At 51.9% G+C, this 11,153-nt stretch overlaps 1 protein-coding gene across 1 annotated transcript in view; it reads left to right on the top strand.

The window, feature by feature from the left end:
* The first annotated feature begins 709 nt into the window (after positions 1-709).
* LTO1 (LTO1 maturation factor of ABCE1) overlaps positions 710-11,153 on the top strand; it is a 23,377-nt gene continuing 12,933 nt past the window's right edge. The window contains exon 1 of the mRNA XM_040465801.1: positions 710-803. Coding sequence (XP_040321735.1) covers positions 710-803 — 94 coding nt within the window. The remainder of the gene's footprint in view (positions 804-11,153) is intronic.

The following is an 11,153-nucleotide window of genomic DNA, read 5'->3' as shown; positions in this document are numbered from 1 at the left end:
GGTTGGAGCCGGCTTCCCTTCCTGCCTGGGTGCCAGCCTCCTACACATTAGGGCAGCCACGGCGTAGGAGTGTGTGTGTGTGTGTGTGTGTGTGTTCAGATGCCTGAAACAAGCCCCAACTAGCAGTGGCCTGACTGTGTCTCACCCGCAGCATATTGACATTCGTGGCCACAGTATTCTCTGTCGGGGGCGGGGGCTCCTGAGTGCTTAGATGACGAACAGGGACCCTGGTCTCCAGCCTCTAGATGTCAGCAGCAACCCCTCATTAGACAGCCAAAAGCTGAAAGCAGTTAGCGGCATGTCTGGGGGCAAAATTCCCCTACTAGCCGTTCATCCTGGAGCAAATCCTCGACCTCTCTGAGCCTCGATTTCCCCACCTGTAAAATGGAACGAGGACGGGGAGAGCGTCGAGGAGGGGAACAGCCACGTGGTGGTGCCTGATGGGAACAAGGGTCCAGTTCAGTCCTTCAGCCCGGAGTTACTGGGCGGGTTATGTCGGCCGTTGCTGCCATGAAGATCGTGGTTAAAGTCTACCGACGCCTCTCACGCCCCTGGCGAAGGGTCCTCACTCTTGAACGTGACAATGTGGGCTGGACGACGCCCGCTGTGACCAGCAGGTAGCATCGTCTACCCCCTGGTTCCACAGGTGAGGGAGGACAGGACCAGCGAGGGAGGGCACTCATCCGAAGCCGCACAGACCGGAAGCAGCATGGCAGAAGAGCTGTGGGGTCAGGCCGTGAGCCCCCCGCTGTGTCACCTCCAGGAAGTCCGGTCAACCCTCAGCCTGCATCCTGGTGTGGCCGGTGAGATGAACCATGTCTGCACTGCGGGACTGTGGGGAGAATCGAATGGAATTATGTCTGCAAGATGCCTGGTATACAGTGGGCTGCCAGCCCACAGCAGCCCTCACCAGGACTAGAACTCTTGGCCCTGGACGATGATTTCCACTGGCTCTTAAATCTGGTTGCACGTTGAAATCACCCAGGGAAAAATACGACAGCTGGGCCCCATCCTCAGAGGTCCTGGTTGAACTGGAATGGGTGTGGCCTGGACATTAGGACTCTGTAAAGCTCCCCGGTGATTCAAAATGTGCAGCCGAGGATGAGAGCCACAGGAAGACAGTTTCCATTTGATCCTTTGTGCTCTGGAGACCAATGCTTCAGGGGGAAAATGATGTGGAGTGTCCTCCCTGCAGCACTGCTGACAATGATGAGTAAATGCACAGCTTTGTAAACTAATTCACACTAGAGTGTTGATGGTTGGTACATTTTCACTGTCTCTGTGGAGGACCGTCCATCCATACGAATGGATGACGTGGGCCCTCTGGCAGGAGACGAGGATTATTTTTCAAGGCTGCACCCTTGTACTCACCCCCCCACCCCCACCACCCGCCTCTGCTCCACGATTCAGGAAGGAGGTCTTGCCTTTTTGCCACATCTCCCTTCCCTGCCTCGGACAGCGTTGTCAAAAGGTAGCAAATAAACACACAGCAGCGCCCGGTTCCATTTGAATTTCAGACAAGCAACACATTTTTTAGTATAAGTCCATCCCACGCAGTAGGAGATATACTGACACTAAGAAACGATTCACCATTCACCTGAAATTCGGATTTAACCGGGTGCCCTGGATCGTACCCAGCAGCCCTCGCTTTAGACCCACCGCACCGACAGGGGGTCAAATGGCGAGAGAGTCGCGGGGGCAGGAAGTAGTTCAATTGGATAAGCCTGTCCAGGGGTGAGATCCCAGAAGCAGGATCCAGAAGCCTTCTTCTTTTGGGCTGTTTCCCCACCTGTGAAGGGAGGATCCTTAGGTTATGTCGCTCTTGGGGGTGACGCACCTTACTGAACGGCCCCACCTGGCTTCGGGGGTGCTGCAGGGGGGGTGGCCGGTGGGGGGGGGGCGGGAACTGCTCGACTTTTGGCGTCTTCTCCCCTGGAAATGACAGATGGTCCCCAGCAGCTCCAGGCTTTTCTATCTTCCTGCAGCCTCAGCAGGAATGACAGACGTCCTGTCCCAGCAACAGCTCCTACCAGGGTCCCAGAACCCTTCTGCTGCCCCGAGTTTATTTATTCCCCACCAGATCTCTGCGGCCCGGGGCCCCGGGGGGGCTCGTATTGGCCAGCCCTGACTCACCCTCCCCGACTGTCCTTCAAGAGAAAGGAGCCTCATGGTCTAACACGCTTAGCCTTGGCTTTACCAGTCTGATGGCCGCCGTTCCTTTCTGAGGTTCCGAGTCTTTTTCTGTTATTATTTCTTCAGAGAACCCAACTTTGCCGCCCTTTGGAGGCCAGGATGGCAACACCTTGTCCTGATTTTCCCTCTGTCTGGGCCGGGCCGGGCTGTGTTTCTCCTTCATTCCAGCCTGTCTGCAGAGGAAGGCTGGACTCCACCACTTTCCTCGTCCTCCAGCACCCCAAAATGTGACCGGATTTGAAGATGGGACCTCCTTTAAATGAGATGATGAAGGGGGCACCTGGGTGGCTCGGTCGGTGAAGTGTCTGACTTCGGCTCAGGTCACGATCTCATGGTTCATGCGTTCGAGCCCCCTGTCGGGCTCCGGGCTGACGGCTCGGAGCCTGGAGCCTGCTTCGGATTCTGGGTCTCCCTCTCTCTCTGTCCCTCCCCCACTCACGCTCTGTCTCTCTCTCTCTCAAAAGTAAAGAAACATGTAAAAAATTTAACATAAAAGGTGATTAAGTCATGGTGACCTCATGAGAAGAGAGGAGCAGGACGCACAGGGAGATCTGTCCTTGAGCCGGGGAGAGAGGCCTCCTGAGCGACCCAACCTCGGCCTTCCAGCCTCCAGAATAGAGACAACAAACGAGCGTTCGAGCCTCGCCTCTATAGCATTTTGTCCCTGGGCTCGTAGCAAACCCCTGTCTGTCTCCATGTGGTCTGTTCGTGAAGACACGGTGGGGGGGTTTGAACCCGCCCCCGCCCCGTCTCTCCCAGAGCGAAGTCTCCCCGGGCAGGTTCCCTGCTTCCCCACCACCGGGCTCACGGAAGGCCCTGGAAGGTGTTGTGCTGTGTTGCAGGCAAGAGACAGAGTGCCCCGGGGCTCTGGCTCCGAGGCCTGTCTCCGGGACGTGCCTGCACGGTGAGGGCTGGAGGGACACCCAGGTGAGGCGGGCTCCTTTTTGGCCAGGTGGAGAAGGTAAACTCTATTCCTAGGGCCATGGAGGGTCACAGGGGGTCACCCGGCCCCGGGGATGCAGGTCCCTGGGAAGTGCCATCCGCCGTGGGGTGTAGAACACAATGGGGGACGTCATCGCCGGAGTCCCCCAGGCCACGTGGGTGGGGTGCGGTCTCTGTGGCAGTCAGGGGCTCAGGGACAGCGGGGGGAGAGCAGGGGTCCTGGGAGGAGTCCTCACTGGCCCCAGCTCTGACACCAGCGGCTGACCCCCTGGGCCCTTCGGGGGGTGCCCATCTTCCCGCCTGTTGACTGGGGGTCCTCGGATTCCATTTAGAGGGGTGTGTATTTTTCTTTATTAGCCAAGGTGTGGGCAGGGCCTCACTCCCTCCGGAGGCTGTAGGGGGGAGGATCCTTCCTGCCTCCTCCGGCTTCTGGGGGGCTCCAGGCGTCCCTGGGCTGATGGCTGCGCCCCTCCGGCCTCTGCCTCTGGCTTCATGTGGGTAATCCAGAACGATCCCGTCTCAAGATCTTTACATCTGCCACGATACTTTTCCCAACTAAGGTCACATTCTTTGGTTCTGGGGGTTAAGGGGTGGACACATCGTCTTGGGGAGCATCATTCAACCCACGACCGATGGAAAGTTGAGAGGAATTGCCACGTCGGAAAGGGTACGCACGTTACGCGTCTTTCCAGAGGCCACCAGATTGCACTCTCAATTTGTCCAGGGGCAATGCTTATGCACACGTGTGCAGTCAGATCCCTCAGAACCACCGCAACTGTTTACTTTAGGAGGGACGGGGGGCCGACGGTGAGGGCGCCAGGCCTGGAGTTTCACCCACGACCGACACCAGCCCGGGGTTGGCAGGGCCCCGGCGGGGTGGGCGCGGGAGAGGCCCAAGGCAGGTTGGGGGTGGGTGGGGGTCACCTTCCTCGTCAGCTCTCCAGCCCTGTGGCTCCTGGGCCCCCAGGTAGCGTGGAGGGGGCCCAGGCCCAGGTGAAGCCTGAATCTAACACCAGCCCTGGATGAAGCGTCTGAGAGCTGGGGGCAGCTGGGCTCAGACCAGAGCAGGTTGATGGGAGGAGTTCTAGAGTGCTCTCCCTGGGAGACCTGGGACTCAGGGCTCCGCGATGGTGCTCCTCATCGGAGCTGGGTGATGTCATTCGGCCCAGGTTTCCTTCTCCTTATGTGATCGGAGTGCTCCCAGCTGGACAGGGACAGTGAGTGGGTCAGGACCTGCTCTCATGGGGGCTGGGCGGCTAGAGGCTGGGGTAGGCGGTAATGGAGGGAGGCCATGTGGTCCGGGGTGGCTTTAACATCTGCCCCTTAGAAGCCACGTGGCCACCCTCGCCCCCAGAGCCTCAGTGTCCACCCTGAGTGATACTGATAACATCCCTCCAGGGCACATTTTTAAGAATTACAAGTGATAACCTAAGAAGAGGTTCTGACACACAGATAAGTGGGTCCTTATCGTCATTATTGTGGCCTGGCTGGGGAAACCGGAAGCTCGGGATAAGAATGTTCTAGCCCCGTAAAAGGGCCGCCAGTAGGGATTTCCCGAGCCCGGCGGCAGGTGGCCAGGAGCCGAGCTGGGAGGCGCGGCCCGAAGCGCAACGGCGCCCCCCAGTGGCGGGTGAGCGAACGGCCCGCGCGCGGCCGACTCCGGCCTCCTGCCTGCCAGGGTCCCCGTCCACCTGCCCAGTTTCGCGGAGAAACTCTGATACTGGACCCCAGGAGGGCGCGGAGGGAGGGGAAGGCTCCTTCCCTTCTGCCACCCGCCGTTAGACACGCGCCTGGAAAACAGTACATAAATATACACGTTTATAAATATAAATATTTATATTGACAAAAACGAACATACATCACGTGTATATCTATGAACATGTTTATTGCATTTCCTGCATGCCAGGCACCCATCGTCCCATCATGCCTGCGAGGCGGGGAGGGGACCAGTATTCCTCCCATTTTACAGATGAGCAAATGGAGGTTGAGTCCCACTAATGCCCAGTCGGTGACACTGAATTTCAGACGCTGAGAAAAGCTGGTTTCCTCCAGCAGCACCACACACCCGAGTAGAGGAGGAACTGGAAACAAGGGTCTGGGCTTTACTGCTGCAGAGCTCAGAATGAGTGTGCTCAGGTTTCGGGAGCCCCGGCCTCGCCTCCCGAGGTCACTGTCCCGTTGGGAGGCAGATATTCAGGCCGGGAGATAGAAGAGCTCTCCCAGGCTGGGCAGGGGAGCGAAAGCCCAGAGAGGGGCGCTGGGGCCTGAAGGCCCCTGCAGGCCGTGCTCAAACATGCCAGGCAAACAGGGCCAAGGTGACGTCTGGCCCCTCCTCCCTCCCATGGCCGCGGCGGTGGGGGGGGGTGGGGGGGTGGGGAAGACACATCTTCCTTTCCTTCCTTCGACCCCATGTACCGAGCGTCTACGCTGCACTAGACCCTTGGCAAAGTAAGCTTGCAACTTTGGCACCTGCAAAGATTCAGACGTTCGTATTTTCTTTGACACCTTCCCCGACTTTGAAAATCACAGTTTGGGAGACCCCCCTCCTCCTCCTCCTCCCCCAGCCCCGGCCCGGCTCATGCTAGACTCTGTGCAAGTGGGAAGCAGCCAGCCCTTCGGGGCAGAAGCCACTGAGATGTCAGGGTGTGTCTGTCACTCAGCACAACCGAGCCCCGTGCTGACACAAGGGTGCGCGGGAGAGGTCGGTCCCCTCTCGGCGGAAGGAAGTACGGCTGCCGGATCTTTGTGCCACTTTACCCCCGATTGTCTCTGCCTCTCCATAAGGGTATGACTCTCCCTCTGAGACCGGCCGGCCTTTGAGGACTTCTGGGGGGGGGGGGGGGCTGCCTGCCCAGACTCGCCTTGTCTCCTCCTTGCATTTGGAAGCACTGGACGTGTCCCCGTGGATCCCAGAGCAGTCAGGAAGATGGAGGGATTCGGAGCTGGGGGGCCTGGGTGGTGAGCTCGGACCCAAATCTCAGAGTGGGGCCCCCAGGGGTGGAGGCTGACCCCTGCCGGCCAGGGCCCTTATGTAGGGCGTGAGTGCTCGGGGACGCCTCTTGGTCGCGGGTCACAGCACCAGACCCCCTCTCTGCATGTCTCCTGGCTTGTAGCTGTCAGAGGCTCCGAGCGGGCAGGTAGAAAATGGCCCTTCGGGCTGGGAACGCACACGGGTGCAGCCGCTGGAGAGAACAGTATGGGGTTTCGGCAAAAAGCTAAAAATAGAACTAACCCGTGATCCAGTTATGGCGCTGCTGGATATTTACCCCTCGAAATACAAAACCGCTCATGCAAAGGGGTACGTGCGCCCCCATGTTTATAGCAGCATTACTTACGATAGCCAAATCATGGAAGCAGCCCAGGTGTCCAGTGGCTGAGGAATGGGTAAAGACGACGCGGTATGTATACACGATGGAATCGAAAAGAATGAAATCTTGCCATTTGCAAGGGCATGGATGCAGCTAGAGAGCATAACGCTAAGCCAAATGAGTCAGACAAAGGCAAATACCGTATGATTTCATTCATATGTGGAATTTAAGAAACAAAACAAATGGGCAAAGAGGCAAATCAAGAAACAGACTCCTCATTATAGAGAATAAACTGACGGTCACCAGAGGGAGGTGGGTGGGGGGCATGGGGGAAACAGGTGATGGGGATTAAGAGTACACTCATCAGAGGGTGGGGGGGGCGGGCGCCTGGGTGGCTCAGTCGGTTGGGCGGCCGACTTCGGCTCAGAGCTTGATCTCGCGGTCCGTGAGTTCGAGCCCCGCGTCGGGCTCTGGGCTGATGGCTCAGAGCCTGGAGCCTGTTTCCGATTCTGTGTCTCCCTCTCTCTCTGACCCTCCCCTGTTCATGCTCTGTCTCTCCCTGTCTCAAAAATAAATAAAACGTTAAAAAAAAAATTAAAAAAAAAAGAAAAGAGTACACTCATCATGGGAGAGGGGGGGCGCCTGGGTGGCTCAGTCAGTTAAGCATCAGAATCTTGATTTTGGCTCAGGTCATGATCTCACGGTTTGTGGGTTTGAGCCCGTGTAGGGTTCCACGCTGTCAGTGGAGCCTGCTTGGGATTCTTTTTCCCTCTCTCTCTGCTTCTCCCCCCACTGTCAAAAAATCAACAAACTTAAAAAAAAACAACAAAACAACAAATAGAGGCCACTTATCATGACGGGCACTGAGTAATGAATGTATAGAATTGCTGAATCACTATATTGTATACGTGAAAATTATATAACACTTTATGTTAACTATACCAGAATAAAAATAAAAACTTAATAAAAAATGGTTAAAAACAAGAAGAAAAAAGAAAACGGTCCTTCTGAGCAGGCTCCCGCGTTTTCTCCTTTGGGGAAGGAACAGGGGGGAATTAGCCGAAGAGCCTGCCAGGGACCCAAAGCGTGGATTCTCTGTCTCCTGTCCCAGGGGTCAAACTGGCATTTGAAAGCCTCCAAAATGCCTCTTTTTCCAACTGTGTCTTCCTTTATTTTTGATGAATAAAGAACGAGAGGGAGATTTATTTCCTGGAAGTCGTCGCCTAAATGACTTCCTTTTAAGAATTTGAAACTGCTTTTTTTTTTTCTTCTGATTATACAAGGCACATTTGCTCCACGATGAAAAGAAAAATCAAACACAGAAACACATCAAGGAGAAGATAAAGATTACTCATCATCTCGTCAACCCATTAGCCAGAAATGAGCACTCCAGCTCTGTAGCTAAGGACCGAATTAATCTGTAACGGGATAAGGACCTTATGCTTGCAGGTTATTATTATTATTATTTTAAAGTTTGTTTATTTATTTTGAGAGAGAGCGCGCTAGTGGGGGAGAGGCAGAGAGAGACGGAGAGAGAGAGAATCCCAGGCAGGCTCTGCCGTGTCAGCACTGTTAGTGCACAAAGCCCAACACGGGGCTCAAACCCACAAACCACGAGACCGTGACCTGAGCCGAAATCAAGATTCTGACGCTTAACCGACTGAGCCACCCAGGCACCCCTGCAGATTTTTTTTTTTTTTAACGTTTATTTATTTTTGAGACAGAGAGAGACAGAGCATGAACGGGGGAGGGGCAGAGAGAGGGAGACACAGAATCGGAAGCAGGCTCCAGGCTCCGAGCCATCAGCCCAGAGCCCGACACGGGGCTCGAACTCACGGACCGCGAGATCGTGACCTGGCTGAAGTCGGTCGCTTAGCCGACTGAGCCACCCAGGCGCCCCACCCCTGCAGATTTTGAAACATATATTGAAACTGGCCGAGAGGCCTGAAGTTTTTTTGTTTTTTTTTTTTTTGTTTTTTACTGCCTTGGGAACAAATGACACATTTTGTTTTTATCTCGCTTTTTTTTTTTTTTTTGTCCTAACAAAATGATGTGTTTCCAGGTTAAAAACTGTAAATCTGCACGTTCAGGTTCATTTTGCTTAGTTTTGCAGGCTGGCGAATATTTTGCTGCAGATATAGGTAAAATTAAAAAAAAAATCAATACCAGTAAGCGAATACTTTTCAATGAACTTGGATGAATTTCGTTTTTCTCTTTACTTATATTGACTTGGTTCCATTTGAACCTGAACAAGAATACGTGAAACATTACAATTTTTTGAAGTGTGTTTTACTTGTTAATACGGTGGATTCCCAGGAGTTGATTATACTATCCCTTTGATACTCTTGTTATAAATTAAATATTTAATAATAGTGTTTTGAAGCCATTAGAATTAATATAATCAAGGCAAGAAAGTTCTATACCTTTGAAAACCTTTTTAGTTTTCATTATACCTAAACAAATTTATGAATTCTTATTCCATTCAATTAAATGGAGAAATTTCAGTTCCTAAGAGCTACCCAAACAAATATCACGTTTTCTAAAAAACTCAAAAACATAACAAGGAGAAATATTAATTCAGAGTATTTCTACCTACTTTTTAATGGGTTCAGGTATTGAAAAGGACACCAAATTTGAAACTTATTTAAGAATTTTGAGGGACACCTGGGTGGCTCAGTCAGTTAAGCATCCGACTTTGGCTCAGGTCATGATCTCATGGTTCCTGGGTTCCAGCCCTGTGTCAAGTTCTGTGCTGACAACTCAGAGCCTGGAGCCCGCTTCGGATTCTGTGTCTCCCTCTCTCTCTGCTCCTCCCCAGCTCACTCTCTGTCTCTCTCACAAAAATAAATAAACATTTTAAAAGATTTTTAAAAATCAGCTGAAGATAATCCTTATTAAAAAGAAGAATTTTGAAGTAAATTATATTTGTACTTGAAAATTGCCTTTTTCTACCTTTGAGGCCATGTTTTAAAAGTCTTGTCCTTGTTTGAAAATGAAGCTACTTGTGAACAAGTACTGAAAATGCAAGATAACAGGGGTGCCTGGGTGGCTCAGTGGGGTAAGTGTTTGACTCTTAATTTTGGCTCAGGTCAGGATCTCACAATTCGTGGGTTCAAGCCCCGCATCGGAGCCTGCTTGGGATTCTCTGTCTCCCTCTCTCTCTCTCTCAAAAATAAATCAACATTAAAAAAAAACGAAAAGGAAATCTAAGACGACATAACCAATCTCTGACGCTTTAACGTTAAAACAGTCTGGGCTCAAGACCGTATTTTAGGAACATAACCATGGAACACAGTGGGGGAAGATCTCTCCAAAGTTGTTTTTTTTCTTTTTTTTCCCCCCCCCAAACAATAGTTTGAATCAAATTGTGTTGCTTCTGTAGCACATATAATCTTTCAAAGCTGTATAAAATTATTTAAAAGTTTGAAATTAAGATTCATACCGTTCTGCATACGACTTTATGTCCACAGATCTTATCCTGTAATCGGTCTCTTCCTCATCACGTATTCTTTTCCCATGGCAAAAAATATAGTTTATTTCATTTTCTTTCAGCTGATGAGGTTTATGTTCAAAAAACCTATTTTATGTATGTAACAATGAAAGAACCACTCCCTTCTTTGGGACATATTTGTAATATAAGGTTTTATTACTCATTAATAGGCAGGGAGAAGGGTATGAAATTGTATGTGTGTTACCATTTTCACCTGAAAATTCGAAGAAAATAATGTAACAAAATTAGCAAAAATTAACTGGTGGCCAGAGTGCTGGGAGGGTGGATTCATTTGCTGGCTTGTTTTGTCCCTTTTCCTACATCCCAAACGTTTTGTGGTTTTATTTGCTGATAAAAAAAAAAAAAAAAAAAAAAAAAAAAAACCAACCTAAAAATGAAAAGATATTTAAAGAACAAACTCATGTCATCTTCTGAAAATCATATTTCATGGGGCTCTCTTAATGCTCTTAAGACTTATGTTCACTGTGCAACCACGGACACTCAGAAAAAAATACAAAAGAGGATATTTTAAAATTACCGTAATTCCAAAATCTAGATCTAGTCACTGTGAACATTTTGGTGGTGTGCTTTCATTCTTTTTAAAAGGAGAATTGCTTAACGTAATTGGAACTGGAGGATACGTGGAATTCTTTTACCCCGTGAACCTCAGGAGCATTTTCCATGACCTCACTTTTGCTTCCAACATTATTTCTGGCGGCCGCTGGAGTCGTCACGGTGCTGCGGGGAACATCAGCGCGCGTCCTGGAGGCGAAGTGGCAAGGTCTCGGGCACAGACCCCCCGTTCTCCACACTGCCTGACCCGTGGGTTCCGCCCTCAAGCCCTGGGCCCGTTGCTTGTCCATTTGAGTAAGCTCTTTAACAAACAAGAAACGTGATTCCCTTAGTCATGACGTTCACGAAACACACACCTCTGGATTGTTCCTTAGCTTTTAACGCTATCGCCACTTTGGGGCATGCACGGATTTGCATTCTCACGGAGTGAAATATACTGCTTTTCCCTTTAGGATTTCCTCCACGGCTCTGGCGTAGAAACTGCAACTCCGCGCTCACCTGGAGCCGCGTCCCAGCCAGAACACGAAGCCTTGGGTCGCGAAGGGGCCGCTGGACCTCGCCGGCCCCGGCCCCGCCCCCGCCCCCGCCCCCCGCGGCCGGCGCGCATGCGTCCTGGAGCCCCGGGCGCCGGCTGGGCCCTCCCGCGT

Source organism: Herpailurus yagouaroundi, unplaced genomic scaffold, assembly GCF_014898765.1.
Source record: "Herpailurus yagouaroundi ecotype Mexico unplaced genomic scaffold, PumYag 569, whole genome shotgun sequence".
NCBI lineage: Eukaryota > Metazoa > Chordata > Mammalia > Carnivora > Felidae > Herpailurus > Herpailurus yagouaroundi.
This window is presented reverse-complemented; position numbering and strand designations above follow the sequence as displayed.